Here is a 19,433-nt window from a genome sequence, read left to right as displayed (position 1 = left end):
TCACTGTCGTATGCCTTTTCCTTAATAAAACATGGAGATCCGTGCGGCCGTGCCTCTCCCTGCACCGGTCCAGCCCCGGGACAAGGAGTCGCACGCTCCTGCCCACCACACGCGACCCGCCTGGCCCTGTGCCGCCGCCATCCTTGCGGCCTGCTGCAAAGGTCACCGCGCGCCAGCACTGCGCCCAGCCGCCAGCACTGGCCACAGCCCAGACCTGCAGCGCAGCCCTTGCCCCGGGCACGCGGCACTGCGCACCACCGCACACAGCACACGCACCGCGCACCACCGCATGCACCACGCGGCAGCGCATGCACCACACAACAACGCATGCAGCACGCAGCACCACACAGCACTGTGCACACTGCACAGCACCACACAACACCACATGCACGCGTCACAGTGCATGCATCACGCAGCACTGTGCACACCATGCAGCAGCGCATGCACCGCGCAAGACTGCATGCACCACACAGCACCACATGCACGCCCGGCAGTGCATGCATCATGCAGTACCACGTGCACTGCACAGCGCTGTGCACACCACGCGGCAGCACATGCACCACAAAGCACTATGCAGCACTGTGCACAAAGCGCATGCACCACACGGCAGTGCATGCACCACGCCGCCCTGTGCACACCATGCAGCAGCACACGCACCACGCAGCACCAGACGCACGCCCGGCAGTGCATGCACCACGCAGCACCGCGTGCACTGCACAGCGCTGTGCACACCACGCGGCAGCACATGCACCACACAGCACTATGCAGCACTGTGCACAAAGCGCATGCACCATGCCGCCCCGCATGCACCACGCCGCCCTGTGCACACCATGCAGCAGCACACGCACCACGCAGCACCAGACGCACGCCCGGCAGTGCATGCACCACGCAGCACCGCGTGCACTGCACAGCGCTGTGCACACCACGCGGCAGCACATGCACCACACAGCACTATGCAGCACTGTGCACAAAGTGCATGCACCACGCAGCACCGCATGCACCACGCCGCCCTGTGCACACCATGCAGCAGCACACGCACCACGCAGCACCAGACGCACGCCCGGCAGTGCATGCACCATGCAGCACCGCGTGCACTGCACAGCGCTGTGCACACCACGGGGCAGCACATGCACCACACAGCACTATGCAGCACTGTGCACAAAGCGCATGCACCACGCAGAACTGCGTGCACCACGCAGCACCGCATGCACCACGCCGCCCTGTGCACACCATGCAGCAGCACACGCACCACGCAGCACCAGACGCACGCCCGGCAGTGCATGCACCATGCAGCACCGCGTGCACTGCACAGCGCTGTGCACACCACGCGGCACCGCGCACGCTGCTCTGCGCCGGGCGCACCGCGCAGCCGCCAGCCGAGGCGGGCAGCGCTGCACAGCACCGCGCAGCCCCCGCGCCGGCCACACAGCTCCCACGGGGCCCGCAGGGGACCCCCCTCGCCTGCCCCTCGCTCCGGACACCGGGGTCTGCACCGGGCCCGCCCGGGGCCGGTCTGGGGCCAGCCGCCAGCCGGGGCCCCCTCCCGCAGCCCTGCTGCGGCCAGCAGCCCGGCACCCAGGCGGTGCCCGGTCCCGCACCGGGTCACGGCCACGCGCGCGCCCAGCCGCCGGCTGCCGCTGGGGCCCGGCCGCGCCCGGGGCCGCCGCTCGGTGCTCGGCGCTGCGCACGCCCGGGCCGGGCCGCGCCTGCCCCTTTAAGGCGTTGCGGCGGCGGCGCGGAGGTTGGTCCCGGGCGGCGCGCCGTAGCGCGCGGGCACCACGTGGGGCGGCGGTGGCGGCGGGGGGCGGGGCGCCGGGGCGGGGCGGAGCGGCGCGGCGCGGAGCGGAGCGGCCGCCATGGTCATGAAAGCGGACGAGATGGCGCCGCCGGCCGCCGCGCAGGGCGCCGCGCTCCCGCCGCCCGGGCCGCGCGCCGCCGCCAGGCCGCCGGCCGCCGAGCAGCGCCCCGGTAAGGCGGCGGCGGCGGCGGCGGCGCGGGCGGGCCGCTGAGGCGGGCGGGGGCGGCGGGGGGGGCGCGGGCCCCGGGAGCCGCCGCCCCCCCCCCCATCCCCATCCCGGGCCCGGCGCCCCGCGGGCGGGCGGAGCGGCGCAGCGCGGCGGCGGAGCGGCCGGCCCCGGCCCCGGCCCCGCTGAAGGTCACCTTCAGCGCGGCGCGCCGCGGGGGGGAGCGCGGCCGCGGGGCCCGGCGCCGCCTGCTGGGCCCGGCGCGGCGGGGCGGGCGGGGGGAGGCCGCTGCCCGCCGGGCCGGTGGGTCGGGCCGCGCCGCCCGCTCCCTTCGCGTTTCCGCCGTTTTCATTTCTGAAGCGACGCGTCTGGCGGCCGCGGAGCCCGGCTGGGGGCAGCTGGCGGCGCCCGCCGGCCCCTCTCGCAGCGTGGCCTGAAAACTGCGCCTTGTAACTAGCTGCCTGCAGGCTGCCGCTGCCCCGAGCTAGAGGGGCTCAGGCTGCGGGGAGCAGGCCGCGGCCTTGTCTCCTGGCCTGTCCCCACGCGCTGACCTGCCCCCGCTGCTGTGCAGCTGTGGCCGTGGCTTAACGGCTGCCCGGTGGTCTGAATTTTGCTGAGGTGTGGTGCGTTTTATCCTCGAGAACTTACAGTTGTGAGTGCTGATCTCAGGTTTGACCTTTTTCTCTCATCTTTAACATACAACAAAAAAGGTAAAAGCAATAAACTTTGTAGCTGGCTGCCTTCGTCGGTGGGGAGATGTCCGTGTCGTCACGGACACGGAGCGAGTGACCCGCCACTTCCTCCCTCCCCTGCTCTTACGGTCACGAGATGAATTTTTGAAGTTTGCCACTTAAACCAAAGTTCGTCAGTGTTTGGCAGCTGAGTGGACTGGAAATAATTCAAGTGTGTGGGGAAGGTGGTGTTGAAAGCTTCCCCCACCTCCCTCCTTTTTTTTTTTTTTTTTTTCTAAATGGGTGTCACATTTCCAATTCCAATAACTAGGTTAAAAAGTTACACTGTGTAATCCCTGGTTTCAAAGTGTAAGCTGGCTGCTGAGAAGGGAGGGAGAGAGGAGGAAAAATCTCTGTGTTTTAGCATTGCTTGATTGGTTGGGCACCTAATAGGATCTGGGGGGGGGAGGGAAAAGGAAGGCTCTTGCATTTTCTTAAAGCATCAGGTTGAGGCCAGTCCTAGCAGCTGAAAATATCTGTTTCATCTGCTGGCCTATCAAAACCTCTTGCCACATCCCTCCCACGCAGAAATGCTATCGTTGCAGTGGAAACGGAGAGAGTCTGTCGGAGCTGGCATTGAGCGTTAGGAGTTCCTGGTTCCCAGGCCTCTTTTTCTCCTCAGGAAAAATCAACGCTTTGTTCCACTGTTCCCCGTGCTCTGTATTGCCTTCTCACATAGCAGCAGTCTTTGAAATGTTACTAAGGAGAAAGTTGGTATAACTTTGTACTGGACATATTCTGAATGGGCATCTAGCTGCTGAAGTATGTTTTCTTCTTTTCTGCTAGATGTCAGAATTGGGTGTGTGTTTTTTTTTCCTCCACTTGTCAAAGGGCAAGAGAATTGACGACTGCTTCTCTCCACCTCCAATTGAGACGAAAATGTTGAGGCTGTTTCATTGTTCTGAGTGCAGAAAGACGCAAAAATGTACCCAATTTGGGATCTTGTAGCGCTCTCTAATGAGGGAAGTTATGGGTTAAGTTACCATTCTTATTAACTAACGCAAGGTCAAGAGACAGCAATTGTGTGCTGTGTTTCTTGGATTATTACTGTTTTTGCAGTTGTCACTGCCCTAGAAGAGGTTTGTCTTGTGTGCGAATTTAGCAGTGCTTCTAGTCAGTGTAAAGTAAATGCTTTTAATCCCTGCCTCACCCCGAATTTTGCTTTTTCTGACTAGTTCCCTCTTTTCCTGTTCTAATTCACCCGTATATTCAGACGTGTCTTCGGTCTTCTGTTAAAACCCATGGTGAAGGAAGGTATTAATGGAAAACTGGTGTGGAGGCAAGTGTAGTTGTACATTAGTAACAAGGTCAGAGAGACTGATCCTTAATCTAGGGAACTGCTACCACTGTCTATCGCTTGACCTTGGAGGCTCTTTGGTGCTTTGGAAGGGACTGAAATGCTGGCAGCTGGCTGCTGCTTCTTTTTTTTTTTTTTTAAAGTTGTAACAGTCCTGAGGGGGGAGATTTGGAGGAATATTGTGCAAGAGAAATCTGATCATCGCTACAAGGTTAAAAAAAGGGAAAGGGGTGTGATAAATGCAGTGTCTGTGCAGCAAGATAAGGGGGATGGGAGCCCAAGAGGATGGCACTAGGAACAGTCGTGCTTGTGGGAAAGCCACAGCTGAGCTCCCATTAGAAGACCTCAAAGTTCATTGCTCTCCCTCAGCCACCTTGCTGGTGGGTTTCCCAGCTGAAAAGTGGAAGTAGGTCAGGAACGTGTACCTGGATAAATCCACCAGCAGACACATATCTACCTTATGCACAGTAGAAACAACTTTGTATTGGAAAGTACTGTGTTTGTCTTGATCATCTGTAAATGCCGAAGCTTGGCACTGATCCCTCTCCAAGTACAGCTTTCCAGTACTCCATTTACTTTCTTCCGTTGTCTTCTATTGGCTGTACTAGAAAGTTATTTCCAGAAGCTTTAAAGGTCTGAAGTTCACTTTTTTATTTACTTTGAGAAATAAAACCAGTCCACAAAGGGTAGTACTTGAACAGAGTGTGAAAGGTTAAAAACAAGGCCTGGCTATTCCCTTAGTGGTCGCGGCTGTCGGTTGACCTGGAAGCAGGACAGTTTTTCACAAGTACTGTCTCTCCAAGCTGTCTCTCTGGCATTAGTGTTGAGGCATCTCCCTGTAGGGAGGTTTAGGGGGTGACTACTTCAGGGAGCTTTAGCAGAGGGTCCCCAGGAGGGTCTGAACCGCCAGCTTCCCTGTTGGGTTTTCCTGACAGGAGACAAGACCCCGAACACCTCACTCTTGCGGTGTCCGTGGCACAAGTGAGGGCAGGGTGCGAGGGGGAAGCCTGTGGAGCAGCGTAGTTCCAGTCTAGATGGAGACCTTTACTGCACATATCTTCCCATCTTCCTGTCTGCGTGGCTCCGGTCCCTGCTGGCTTGGGACTGGATAGGGCCTGGATCTCCTGTCTGTGATCTGCTTTCAGGGTGGCAAGACTGGCTAAATGTTAGTGTCAGTCCTAAGTTCTAGCCGGTGCGTGATTGATGCAGCAGAGCTTGCACATGTACATAAGGCGGCTGAGCTTTCTGTTGTGTTCTCCTTTCCCAACGTTAGTCTAGGATGGGTGGTTATCTGGCACTGGTTCTTGACAAACCCGCAAAGATGCGCTTGCACAGGTAACAAACCTACCTTTGGGTGGGGGAATAGATCTATACTTGCAGAAATAAACTCGGTTCCCTAGCTGAAGAATGAGCAGCTGTGTCTCATTCAACTCTCCTTTCTTTGACCAGTCTTGAGGGGAAAATCTGGTGAGGCAGTCCAGTGAAAGTAAGTAAGTCAAAGTAATCTCCAAGTGATATTAGAGTAATAGCACTTTAAAAGGGGGGGGGGTTATAGTTTGTACTTCCCTCTCCTTTAAAGGAAAAAGCTATATTGCAAGCCTTTGAAACTGCAGGCTCTCAAAGGAGTTCCTGTAGTTACTAGCCAACAAAGTAAAATTGCAGGTTTGTGACGCTTGTGGTGTTTACCTAGACCTATGCAAGTTATTTTAATGCAGGCTGATGCGAGCCCTCCTTACCAGGCTCTCCACTGGTTAACCAAGTGCGATTCCAGTTGAATGAGAGAGGGGAAATGGTAGTACAGGTATTCCCTACAGCAAGCCATGTCTTGCAAAGCATGCTGCTGCCAGGAACTGGGGGGTAAGCCTGGCTTTGCTGACTGTAATGCCTTCTCCAGTCTGGGGAAGCTCCCTGCACTGCAGATGCAGCTGGGGTGAAGAGGGACATTGGCGTGAACCCAGCTCATAGCAACCCTCGTCCTGCCACCCACAGTGCTGGGTATCCCTGGCAGAGAGGATTTTGCAGGATGGGTGAGTTCCCAGACCGCATCCTGCAGTGTGCTGGTGCAGTCTCTTGGAGCAGACGTGTTGGCCTGTTTCCTTTAGGCGATGTGTGGCCTGAAGGTGTCCAGGGCTGCGGTGTGGCTTGGAGGCGCTGGCTAGCCTGGACAGACGCGCTGCAGGATGAAGCAAGCAGCAGGAGCTGCCAAAGATGTTGCTGGCTCATCCCAAGGCACAGCCATACCTGGAGCTCCCTAGCTGCCAGTGCTGCGAGGCCTGGGGCTCTCGGGCACTTTGGGGTCTTGTGCTGGGCTCTCAAGGTCAGGAAGCTTGGCCCTGACAGGCTTGTGCTATGTTGAGTTTTCTCAACAGCAGCTGTGGCCGTGGTGGCCGATTTTAGTGCTTGCTCAGGGTGAAACTGGAGTCCTCACTGCGATGCGATACCATGTCTTAGCGTTTACCCCAGGCTGTGGGCTTTGTCTACAAGCCTGATGGTCTCCTGGTCCAGCTGCATGCTAACTTTAATGGGGTAATTAACTCTCTGGGGCTTTTGCTGTTTCAGTAGCTATCCAAAACTAAGGTATGTGCCAAAATAAAATGCATGCATTTAAGGAATTGTGGACTTATTTACAGTATCTGTCTGAAATGTGATTCCTTCCTCCAGCTTTCCTCTCTTGGAGAGTTTGAGAAATGGTCTCTTCCTAATGCTGTTGATGTTTTTGTTGGCGCTGACCTTTGCGCTTTGCCTTAGGTCCTTGTCTTTGCTCCTGGTTTTTCTAATGTTTGAATTAGTCATTGTTGTAGCAGAGTCACTTAGCCACCTACTTTCAGAACCAAGTTTCCAAAGTTTTGGTCAGACTGAAAGTTTTCAAACTGGCCTGAATGCACTTCCCAGAAGTGGAGAGCAGAGCTGGGTAATTCAGGGTGCCAAGTGCAAAGCACAGAAGGCATTTCAGTGGCCTGGAAGTGCCTGAGCCAGCAGCTGCAGGACCTGTGAATGCCCTAGGGCACAACTGCAACGCAAATGTTCCAGTATCAATAAGAACATAAAGCCACAAATTTTGAAGTAGGCTAGAATGTGGCTTAAGGTGCTTAGGTTTATCCGGACAAATTATGCTGTGGATATGCCTTAGACAGAAATGAATACTTTCCCCACTTGATATCTGTGGAGTAGGCAGTGCTGCAAAAGAGATTTCTGAACCTGCATGTCTCAAGTAGACCTGTTGGCATCAGTTGGGAGCCGGTGAGCTCTCCAGAGGTCCTGCAGCTTGTGGCTGCCCAGCACGCTTCCTCGAGTCAAACCTGGATATTGTAAAGCCACGGAGAAATGAATGCAGTGCTTATAACCCTCGGTACCCGCAGATGGGTTAAAGCCAACCTGAATTTAATGACAGCAGTAGAGCAGCTCCAACACTTCACTGCGGGCTCTTATTAAAAGAAGTGCTTGTTGCATCTAAACAAGTGCTGAAAGTTTCTGGGAAGCTGCGGCCTCCCCTGGGGAGGCGGAGGAAGGCAGGTCTGTACCATATCCCATCTCCCCTGACAGACTCTTACAAAAACACTTCCAACTGGGCTACCTCTGAAGCTAGTGTCTAATTAATTAAACAATTTAATGTAGTCAATTGATTTTAAATCATTAAACAATTTAATTCATTATTCAGCTAAAATTTAATTTGCATATGCTGTGTCTACACCAGCCTTCACCTGTTAAAACTAGCATATACTGCACTGCACTGAACTTAACTTTGGCCTATGTAAAGAAATGCTGCTCGGCTTCTTGAAACATCCCGAACAGCTCTCTTGTCGAGGCAGAGATTTCATCCCTTGCTGGGTAGTGCTCAGCAAATGACACCTTGGTGCTTTGTGCCCCTTCCTGGTGCCCCCCCTGCGCCCCTCCACGGCAGCTGCGGCTCACTCCAGCCAAAGCTCTGAGCGCAGGCAGGACGGCACTTAGTTTTTCTGGCAGCGTCAGCCCTTAGTATGTCTGTGCACTTCAAGAAGTGGAAATACGGGGGTGGGAGAAGCACATGATGATCCAGTTTGAGTATGGATGGCTTAGTTTTGTTGTTTTGTGTACCTCCTAAGTGTACCGAATGCCAGCAGTCTTATTTCTACATAATTAAATGCCATTGCATCATTAATATAGGATGGTGTTGTATTGCTTTTTCTTAATTTTTTTTTATTGCTGTTGATTCAGTTACATGTGAACTGTTACACAATGTAAGCCACCTGTCTGACCTGACTTCCTGCTTGGAGGAATCAGTGTTCTCTCCTCTTGATCAACATGATAGCCGCATCGCTAGACTATGCGACCATTAAAGGGAGACACAATTTACTAAGTTTAATGATAATATTTATGTTTAAATAAAGTTTAATTGCAACAAATCATACTTCAGTTCCAGCTACCAGGTTTGCTTTAAAATGAAATTGAATCTGTGCTTTCATTTTACCTCCCTCCACTCCAAGTGGAACTTCATAGTGCCTAATGGAAGCCTGGCGCACGCACTGACTGTGCTCGCCCCTTCTGATAAGGAGCAAGAGAGAGTTGGAGTTGCCAGTACACCAAAACTGTATCATCTAAAAGCATCAGCAAAATCATTAGTTGTAGATGCAGGTGTAATTTCAAACTTGATGCTGGGTACTTAGGGCAAAAGAGACTCCTTGTTGCTAAAGGGTTCAAGGTTAGGCCTTTCTTGCACCATAAAATTGCTGCGGAGAGCAGCTCCAATGGGTGACAAATATTAAACACGGAAACCTTAGTTACGCTTATTGGGTCTGTCACTCGCATGGATTTGAGTGGGAGAGATTTTTAGTCTGTTTTCTTCTTCCTCTCTTTAAAAAGAACAATATGAGCTAGTCAGGGATTTAGTTTTCTATAAAGGGCTTTGGGTCTGTTTTTCAGGCTGTTATTGCATTTCTCCTTGGCAGCTTGTTTGCCCCGAGCGTAAGGCTCTGAGGACTGCTTCTAGGCTTCCAGGATTTTCTTCGGGGAAGTGATTCTCCTCGTGTATGTTTTGTTTGTGCTAGATTGGCCTTGAGCAAGTGATTATATAAGCTGTGTTATCTTAGTTGCATTCTAGTATTGAGGTTTTCATGCTAGGAATGTGGCACTTATTTTTCCTCTCTTTGAAGAGTTGGGGCTTTCCTTATATGGGAAATGGTGTGGAGCACTCAAGGGGCTTGTAGAGGAGACTTGTAGTGAAATTGGGAATTGGGGCAGGAGGGGTGTCAGGTTGCTTGGACAGATGCTAAGGCTTTCCCAGGCAGATCCGATGTGTTCAGACTGCCAATCTCACGTGTCTAGCATAACTTCTTTGCAATATCCATGTCTTTACAAGTGTTCAAGAAAATCAGGACCGCAGAAGTGACCAGTGCAGCTGAATGAAGTGTAGCAAGTGCTTCAGTTTGGGGTGTGTGCGCCCATGCACCACTAGAAGCGCGAGGAGGAACACGTATGCCCCTGCCTGCTGCTTTAGCTGGAGGAAGGAGAGGAGGAGGAGGAGGCAGCAGCTGCTGAGTGGCCTCACTATGTCGTGTCAGCCCTTGTCCTCGCTGGCTCTGTGCCATGCCTGCTTGGGCTGTAGGCTTTCCAGGGCACTTTCTGTTTGCAGAAATCTCTACCTCTGTAATCCCTGCATCAGTTATCTTAATCATAATATCAGATATCTTAAATAAGCATAGAGAGAGGAGTGGTTTGGGGGGGGTTATATGTGTGTGGTTTTGTAGTCTGCTTATTTTTGATGTGGCAGAGGAGGGAGAGAGGACAGAAAATTCATCTGGAAACTACCCACTAGTTCACTGGCCAGATCTTTTATGCTAGTCTGTTTAGCATGGATGGCTCTGCCTGGGTCTAGGCATGCCATAGTAACAACTCTTGTCTTGTAATTCAATGCATCTCATTTGCTTACAAGTTTGGCAGAGCTGAAGTGCTCTAACATTTGTCCCATGCTGCACTGGTACAGCACTCGATATCAGCAGTCTATTTATAACGAGCTTCTAGGCTGAAGCAATCGGGCTGAGATCCGCTCTTAGAGTGCGCTTGAAGAACTTGTTAGATATACATATATATCTTTGTTCTCTGGAGCAGTGAAGAGAGGAGGAAATCTTCAGCTGCTGGGAGCTGGTTTTGCACTTTGTGGATATCATGGTGCTCTGTAGTTTTGCAGTTGGCAGGTGGCAGCGAAGATGATGTGCAGAGGATGAAGGTCACTGGAAAGGGCTTTGGGAGAACTGCTGTGAATCCAGCATCTAATTCTGACCGAGATACTGGAAAGGAGGAAGGAGATGTATACTTAAGAGTATATGGACACAGATCCAAGTCAGTTATTGATCCTGTGCTTCTTGTCACCTTGGGTCCAAGTAAGAATTTTCTTTGGAGAATTGGGCTGACTGTGTGAAAACGTTAACAAATCCAAACTGGAGAGGGTGAGGTCTGCCTTGTGGGAATTGCCTTGTGGGGACTTAAATAGATGTGGGCAAACAAGAGATTTGCAGACAAAACTAACTTTTCTAATACAGTGCTGTATGAGCTGGGTTGCTTGTAATCATGGGAAACAGCATTTTTGCAAACTGCTGTAGGCATGTCACTGATCTAATCTTCCAGACACGCAGCTTTAATTCGTGTGATGAGAGGTCACCCCTCTTACCAAAACCTCCCGCAAGCTGCACTGTCTTCCTGGACATGCCAGAAGCTTCCCAGCGTGCTGGGCCATATCCAGATGTTATCCCAAGCGAGGCAGTGACTGAAAGCCTGCAGAAATGCACAGAGCGCGTCCAAGACTTACCCAAGGCCAAGGGCGAAGAAGAAACGGCGACGACCTGCGATAGCAGCTGCTCGAAACTCAGCGTTGCTGCCACTGGCCTACTGCAGCAGGCAGAGGCATCCTATGCCTTGGCTGTCCTTCCCCTCGACCTTGAGAAAGGGTCAGCAGTGCTGTTACGTGGTGCTCAGTTGCTCGAGGCCTGCCAGCGCCATGTGAAACTTGAGGATGGCAGTTTAGATCGTAGATCGTGCAACCAGGAAGAACATGTGGCCACTGCGGCCTGCAGAGCGCTTCCTGCTGACCTGCAGCAGAGCCCCGACTGCTGCAGGGAGGCGACAGCCTTGAATTCAGAAATGTCCTTCACAGATCTGGGCAGCGTGTCAAAATGCAGATCTGCTGCTCCCTCCTTGGGGAGCTGTGAAACACTTGAAACGTCTACCTCTGATCTGTCAGCAAACACAGAAAAAATCCCATGCGTCCCAAAGACAGTCTCGTCCTCCCTCCACGATGAGACGTTAGCTCAGACTCAGGATACAGGTGCTGATTTTGTATTGACTGACTGTACTGCTTGCCCCAGCGGCAGCTTAAATTGTGACCCCGACTCTAAAGTGCATGTACTGCCATCAAAGCAGCAGCAGCAGCAGCAGAAGAGGAGGAGGAGGAAAAAGAAGCTTACACTTCTAGGTGCTCAGCGGAGGGGCTCTCGATTGCCCCTGATGTAGCTGAAAGACCTGGATGCCTGTGAGGGGCTGGGGTGGTTGTGTGTGTCCATGGCATGGGGCAGGGTGAAGGAGAAGGGAGGCAAGTTTACACTTAATCCCTTCTCTGGTGTGAGTTGTCCCAGCTATGCTCTTTACCAAAAAGTGACTTTTGTTCCTTGTCCACGTTAGCAAGCAAACATAGGGCTCTTCTGCTTGTAACTTGAATACTGAAATGTAAACCGAAATGTGATTGAAGCTCTGTAATAGTAATGGTTGTATGAAACTGCAAGGTTGGTGAGGCTGCCTAAGACATTGCACGCATGTGCAGTGAGAACTAAACTTCCCAAGGTCTGTTGCATCTATTATTGTATACGGTCGGCAGTGTTCAGATGTGAACCTTCTGCTGTGCCAAGGATCTTGATCAGTGTAGCTCGTGAGGTGCCTAGCACATCAGCAGGGTTGCTATAAATAGGAAGCATGAGCAGAATAGTGCCTGTCACCTTAGTGTGTGTACTCTTTGTCCAGGTGCAAGATGAAACTTAATCCTTTTACCTACCCTTTCCACCAGGTGTGAAATCCAGTTCAGGCGAGTATGTTTCTTACCGTTAAATAGTGTCTGTTCCTCCTTCTCCCCTCTTCAGTATTTTGCTTTGCCTGTTTTCCTGACAGTTTCATTTTAATATGTATTCAGGGCTTGTTCACACTCTGCTCCAGAGTAAAAATGAGAACATCCCGTTACTGCTAGGCTGCCAGCTTGCAAAAGGCAGAGCTTAACAAGTGCCTTAGACTCACTCGGGGGCACAGCCCAAGGCTGGAAGGGATGGGATCCTCGCTGCGACTCAGAGTATCCCCTGCAATACCGGGGAGCCTGGCAGCGACAGCCTTTGACTGGGAGTGCAAAACTGCATCTAGAGGCTGAGCGTGTGAGAGGAATGGATCTGCCTGTTGCTGTTTATAGCAGTGGGATCAAGGTTGGTAAGTGGGGAGGAGTGGTGGGAGTGCCTGAGAACAGGTGCAGTTGTCCTTCCGGCACACTTCGGTATGCTCCGGTGACGTAGTCCTGACCTGCATCGCGTTGCTGCTTTCTGTGCAGGCCAAGGGCTTATACCTGAAACAGAGCTTCTTGCCCACTTGATGCTTGAACTGAGAATGAATAACAGGGGAAAAAGTCTTTGCAGATATCTTTTAGGGTTTTTTTTTTGTTCTTTCTGCCATATTGAATCTGCTGAAATGGGAAGACAGATGCTTTTCCCAGTGGATGCCGTTTCCGGTGTCTTTGCTGGGGCTGGTGGGAAGGCCAGCCCTGCTTCTGCTCGCAACCTGCCTCTTGGGTGCTGCTATAGCACAGCAGTAAAAATCAGTGACCCACTTTAAGAACAGGCAGGTAAAGCTGTGCTTCGCAGCAGGGAGAGCGTGAGTCAGCACTGAGTAGGCAGCATGTCCTCCAGGCAGCTCACTTGCGTTGCTGTGAATTGGGGGTTGAAACAAAACATGCTGTTTTTGTTGAAATGTCCGTGTTCTGTAAAAACCCAACCAAAAAAACATTGTTGGCTGTAAATCGGAGGGTTAACCTGCTGGACAGCCGTTCTTTCTCAGCCCAAGTTTAATTTCTTGCTTCTCAACTGAAGACAGTGCTAGCTAGAGCTGGATCTTGTGGTGTAAGGGGACATGGAGCTGTTGCCTCTGTGTCCCTTGGGTCATGTGTACAGAGTGTGGTGCTGGGCAGAAGCAGGAATATTGGGCAAGATGGCAGGGCAGGGAATAAGAGCACAGAGACAGGAGCTAGCACATCTCATGAGCTGCTCCTTCTGCTTCTCAGCTGCCAGTAAAAGTCTGCTGTCCGTTTGTAATACGGTCAGAAAAGGTTCTTGGTCACAGAGGTGGCACCTGGGGGTGTCTGGGGCACTGGGTAGTAGTATCACTGCCCGTGCTCGAGCCATGCTTGTTCTTATATCCCGCTCTAGGGTATCTGCTGCTGAGGCAGTTGACGTTAGGTGCTGGGTCTCAGGTCCGTGCTACACCCTTCCACGTGGCCTTATGCCTAGGGACAAATTCTGCCTCCCCTTTTTGGCTGCTACAGCAGGAGCAAAAGTTCAGAGATCCTGCCCTGTTTGTCCTGCCCAGTGTGGGCAGGGGCTGGACCAAACTGAATTCAGGAGCCTGGGGCAAATGCAAGGGAAGGGCTAGTCCTGTCTACAAGACTAATAGCTCCAGATGTTGCATTTCTGGCTATAGCTTTTCTCTTCTCCATGTGTCCCAGGCTGTCGGAAAGGAGCTCTGGCTGTGCTGGCTGTGCAGGTGTAACAAGGGGCTCTCCCCAGGCCTCTGGGGATATGTTGTTTTTCTGAAAACATGATCTCTTGGGGCATTCTTGGGTGGTGCTTTTCCTCCTCCTTTCCAGCATTGCTGAAGCTTGCCAGAGCCGAGCCTCTAGCCTGGCTTGCCCGTGGTTTCCTCTGTCAAAGAAATGAACAGCTCACGTTAGGGACGTATGTGAGGTGACAGTGAACATGAGCAGCAGCTGCTGAGATGCTAAAGGCACCAGAGGCTGGTTACTGTAGCTCTGTTTACCTCCTGCTTTGAAGCAGGTAAGCTTTCCTTGCGTTCCCTGTGCTGTTCACTTCATCCTGTCTGAATTTGGGCTTGATGGTCGGCTTTGAAGCAGGTTTGCTGCTGGTTTCCCTATTCCCTCTCTGCAAGTGGGTAATTAATGGCTGTTTCCACTATTCCAACTGTAGCACTGTTCCTGCTATACCACCTCTCTCCAATGCTGTAATATATCCCCTTTCAGCACGGTCCCTAGCCTGCATTGGTGGGTTTCAGAAAAAGCTGCAGGTCTCCTAAAGCAGCTGACTGATCTGCTCTCTGGCAGTTTCTACTTTGGGGTAAGGAAAATGAACCATTGCCGAAGCATGAAGTAGGCGCAAAGATCTCCCTCTTCTCGTGACACCTCTGTCTAAATGAGCACCTAAAATGTTGTCACCTTTTTCTTAAATGAAATTGCTGAGGCCAAGCCTCACCCTGGCACCATGGGATCTCTGCAAAGTATTTTGAAAATGCAGAGGCATGCAGGGGTGTGGGAGCTGTTTAGGTTTCTGTGAAGTAACCTGGCTCCCGTGTGACTTACAGCTTAGCAGTGCAACTGCCGTCCTTTCCCCTCCCTTTTCTCTGGCTGAACAGTAGTGTACCAGGAGGTATGCTGGAAGCCGAGTAACATGTTGGTGCGGAGGTTACAGCTGCCTCCAGGCTGCAAAGCACCACACGCCCATATCTTTTAATTAAGAGGGTTAAGACTAGATTGAATGTGTCGTATGCTGACCCATCCTTCCTGCTTTCCTTCCCTCCCTTCTCCATGCACGGTTTAGGGAAGATGCAAACCCCGCAGGCGAGTGCGAGCGTGTTAATTATGCTGTGAGTGGAAGGGAGGGCAAAGCTTGGCACACCTATGTCTAGTAAACAGCAATTGCAGAGTAAAATGTTTGCTGTGTTTTAACCCCTGATTACCCTGATGAGGGTAATTTGGTTGCAGACTGTATCCCTAACTTAGAGGATTGTGCATTTGCTCAGACCTTACCTAAATCCCCCTCTTCTTATCCAGAGCACCCATCTGGCGTGGCACTCATGAACGGCAGCGGCCCTCACGAGAACCTCAAGGGTGACAAGGACACTCGGCAGAACGGCCACGAGGAGGCTGAGCCAGGGGAAGATGGGAACGACCAGGAGGTCATTGTCATACAGGACACAGGCTTTACCGTCAAGATCTGTGCGCCCGGGATAGAGCCCTTTTCTCTGCAGGTACCTCCCTCCCAAGAGATGGGGGAAATAGTGGCCGGCAGAGGTGGGGAGAGGAGGCAGTGCTGGAGCAGGGCAGGCATGAAAGGATGCTGGGCCAGGCTGGAAGGTGCAGGAGAGAAGTTTCCTAGCCAGTGGCTTTTTAGGGCAAAACCAAAGAAGAGGCATGAGCAAAAGGCTGTCTGGCACAGGCCAGTGTAGGCTTTACAAGGGCAGAGGAGGATCTTTTGCTCCACATCCCAGGTGTGAGGGGAGAGCAAGTGGGTTGAACGAGGTGTAGCTGCCTCCTTGCCCATCTCTGAGGGGGTCAGGCATGGAGCTGAGCACAGAGGAAATGACCTTCCTGCTTCTGGGCCCCCTAAAGGAGGGACAAGAATGTGTAACCTCTGGGTCTGACTCTCCAGAAAGGAATACCTCTTGCTTGCGCAAAGGTTTTGACGTGATGCTTCTTCGACTGATCTGTGCTTGACAGTAATGTACTAGTATAGATAGACTCGGGAAGCTCCAGCATCTGCTTGGAGGTCCTGGGAACGATGCAGTCTCTGCTTTCCCCTCTGCACAGAGAGCTCTGCTGACTGCTGTAGCATGTGTCATGTGGACAACATCACGCTGCCAGATCAGGGCAGGCTTTGACACGCCTAGCCAATAGTCTGTTTTACCTTGATACGTCACTGAAAACCATTTGAAGCATCTTTAATTTGGGGGGGAGGAGTCTTGTGAGTCTAAACCCAGTGGGAAGTCTTGTCTCTCCATGACTGACAGAAAATGTAGTGAAACTATATCCCCCGTGGAACTAGCTGTATCTCAGCCCAGCTTCTTTTTCTCCTTTAAACCCTGTTGACTGTTAGTTTTAATAGGCTAATAATAGCAGACCATGTTGTTTACAGCAGCTTATGTAAACTACCCCAAATCCTCATAGCTTGAGAACAGTGTCAGTGGTGCTGGAGCCAAAGCAGGGAGGTACAAGAGCAGCCCTGATGCACAAGTTGGGGTAGTTTCTTGCGTCCTGGAAGCTGTGTGCTTGCAGGTGCTAGAGGTGCAGCATAGGCGTGCCATGCCACACTGGGTACTGGCATAGGTTGAGTGGAGGAAATGATCTGTTTTCCACTTGTAACATTCAAAAGCTCACTGCAAATGCACAGCGTGGATGGATAAGGGGAGAGTCACTGGTTTTCCCCCTTTCTTCTGCTCCTTTGCTGCCCTCTGCCCTATGCCAGTGCTTAGCACAGCATGAGGCTGTGACACCCATGGGTGCTGAGCCCTGTGGGTTGGAGCCAAGGTTGCTGACCCAAGCAGGAGAGGTGGGAATACCCTCCCAGGAGGGACAGGAATAGTATTCCTGGGAGAATGGAGTTTGCCTTTCCAAGCTCAAAGAGGTACAAGAGGTCTTTGATCCTGCACGGAGGAGCAAAACTTGGTGAGACATCTCCAGGAGGAATCTTTGTATGTGCTCTGGGGCAGCCCTTCATGCCTGCTACCCTCAAGCTTGTTGACACGCTGCAGTGTTACTGGGAGAGCAGGGATGTCTCTAGTGTGTTTGTGTCCCTGCTCTGGGTCCTCTTCTGATGTGTGCTGGAGGATGAGAGGGCTGAGAATAACTGGCTGGTTGGTTCTTTTCCTAAGGTGTCTCCTCAAGAGATGGTGCAAGAGATCCACCAAGTTTTGATGGACCGAGAGGATACCTGCCACCGGACTTGCTTCTCTCTGCAACTGGATGGCAATGTACTTGATAACTTTGCTGAGCTAAAAACCATTGAAGGACTGCAGGAAGGCTCGTTGCTGAAAGTAGTGGAAGGCAAGTTCCTTGAAGCTTTGGGAGGGAATGAATGATGGTTTTCGTAGGGACTGTTTTTGGCCATCTGGCAGCCTGCTCTCCTTTTTGAGACCCATATGCCAAAGGAATAAGCAATCATGTAACGGCAGTTTCTTTCCTCTCTTTGGGCTCATCAGAGCCATACACAGTGCGAGAAGCCAGGATACACGTACGTCACATTCGGGACCTTCTGAAGAGTCTTGACCCATCAGATGCTTTCAATGGTGTGGACTGCAATTCACTGTCATTCCTGAGTGTCTTCACTGAAGGAGATCTGGGAGGTATGGGTCCAAAAGACTCCTCCAGCACGCTGAATGTTTTCACTAACCCTTACTCCTTGCTTCATTAAAACACATCATAACCGTCTGCTGTCCCACATAATTCAGGAGTATAGAGAAATACTCTGAGCGCTTCTGCATTCCTGCTTGAATAATTTGGGGTGGGGGGAGTGAGTAGTAGGGCTATGTTCTTCAGCACTAACTTTCTGTTTTGGTTCTAGACAGTGGAAAACGAAAGAAGAAAGGTACTGAAATGGAACAAATTGACTGCACCCCTCCTGAACATATCCTGCCAGGTAGCAAAGAGAGACCCCTGTGTGCCCTTCAGCCCCAGAACAGAGACTGGAAGGTAGAGTTCTCCTGTGTCACTAAACAGCTATCAGCACATTCCTTGCAGCACACTGGTGTTCAGGGATTGAAACCTGCGCTGAAGTGGACTTTGGGATTTGCTCTGCTTGATGCTTAATGAGTGCTGGAATAGCACTGCTTAACCAAAAGAATAAAGTCCGAGAACTTGTGTGCAAAACACTGGACACCAACCTTGGGCACCTATAGAGCATAAAATGGCCTGTCCTGCTGGGAAGGGTAGCAGGGAAGGGAGAGCTGTTGTTCTCTGCAAAGTTTGGGAGACAGGATCTGCAGATCACTGCAATTACCCTTAGGTTTCCCATACCCTCCCACTTGGATTCCAGTAGCTTCTTTAGAAGCTGCTATTTGAAAACCAGTACATCCAGAAATCCATGCTTTGTGCAGCACAAAGGCCCAGAGTGTCTGTTTTTACCTATATCTTATGGAGTGAGAGGTAGCAAATTGAGGCAAAACATTACACTGCAAGTGGCTTGAAGAAAGCTGTGTTCTTAAGACCAATTTTCTTGTAAGCTCTGTTCCTGGACCAAGCAAGGGCAGCAGGTAAAGGGAATCTAGCTTGCACATCAGATGGCTTTGTCACTCAAGGGAATTAATTCCTATTGACAGGAGTTGCTTCTGTTGCGTTCTTTCATAGCCTTTGCAGTGCCTAAAGGTATTGACAATGAGTGGCTGGAACCCTCCACCTGGTAACCGGAAAATGCATGGAGACCTCATGTATTTGTATGTCATCACAGTGGAGGATCGGCACGTCAGTATCACTGCTTCCACTAGAGGATTTTACTTGAATCAGTGAGTAACTAAGACTCTGCCCTGCAGTGAGTGAGCTTGCATTAGCCAACTGAAAATGAACACGTTTTGGTCTGTCTTTTTTTTTTTTTTTTCTCTGTGTGGCATTCACTGCTCACATGGGTTTGTAGGAGTTGTTATACTGGATTGGGCTATTCAGTTATGCCTGGTACCATTCTTCCACAGTGGATAACTGGCTGATACTTTTAGGGAAGTTGCAACATCCCATAATATTGTCAGCTAATTAAAGCATTTTGAGTTAGGAGGGAGTTCCTGCCTGACCATTGCAACTAACTTATTTTGCCCTAAAACAAGAGCACAGCCAGGGCACAGATCTGACTAGCAATGTTTTTTTACAGTGGCTATGAGGGGTTATTAAAGTGACTGTATTGTACTTGTGAAAGTAGAAGTGGCTGTCCTGAAAGAGGTCCAGGGTCTATCCAGCCTAGTAGTCTAGTAAAGAAGCCTGCTGAGTTGAGGGTAGGTGGAAGAACAAAAACCCTGCTGTAAGCTCAGCTCTGAGCAACCATCATTTCAGAAATGTCTCTGGTCACGATTCTGCAATCCAGACTATAGCCTGGGCAAGCATAACTGCAGGTTTGAGATGTATAAGGCTGTAATTCACTGAAGGGGAATGATGCTCCCTGAGGAGGGGAAAGAGAGCTTAAGATATAGAAGAATGTAAAAATTAAGCACATCTCTCCCTTTCCAAAAGGGAAGTGCTCTGTGTTAAACCAGCTTGTGGAAGAAGTAATTGAGAAAGAATCCTTTTGTTGTTTGTGGTTTCCCACCAGATCTGCAAAACTGAGTAATGATTTTAATTGAATGAAAGTAATGATTTTAAGAATATGCATCACTGAGTGCAGGTGCCTGGAAAGATAGTGGCACAACTGGAGCACGAAACAAGTGGCCTTGTTGGAGTTTGGCAAAACGTGACCTATG

At 51.3% G+C, this 19,433-nt stretch overlaps 1 protein-coding gene across 3 annotated transcripts in view; it reads left to right on the top strand.

The window, feature by feature from the left end:
• The first annotated feature begins 1,902 nt into the window (after nt 1–1,902).
• The window catches only part of CLUH (clustered mitochondria homolog), a 38,571-nt gene continuing 21,040 nt past the window's right edge, over nt 1,903–19,433 (top strand). The window contains exons 1-6 of one of the 3 annotated variants that reach the window (XM_068910370.1): nt 1,903–1,968; nt 15,052–15,248; nt 16,869–17,040; nt 17,196–17,339; nt 17,558–17,685; nt 18,340–18,494. In XM_068910370.1, the coding sequence (XP_068766471.1) occupies nt 15,075–15,248; nt 16,869–17,040; nt 17,196–17,339; nt 17,558–17,685; nt 18,340–18,494 (773 nt within the window). In that variant the 5' untranslated portion in view covers nt 1,903–1,968; nt 15,052–15,074. Of the gene's footprint in view, nt 1,969–2,106; nt 2,156–9,761; nt 11,437–15,051; nt 15,249–16,868; nt 17,041–17,195; nt 17,340–17,557; nt 17,686–18,339; nt 18,495–19,433 lie in introns of those variants that run through there. The other 2 variants (XM_068910371.1, XM_009690429.2) reach the window with 2 other exon arrangements.

This window comes from Struthio camelus, chromosome 16 (assembly GCF_040807025.1).
Source record: "Struthio camelus isolate bStrCam1 chromosome 16, bStrCam1.hap1, whole genome shotgun sequence".
NCBI lineage: Eukaryota > Metazoa > Chordata > Aves > Struthioniformes > Struthionidae > Struthio > Struthio camelus.
This window is presented reverse-complemented; position numbering and strand designations above follow the sequence as displayed.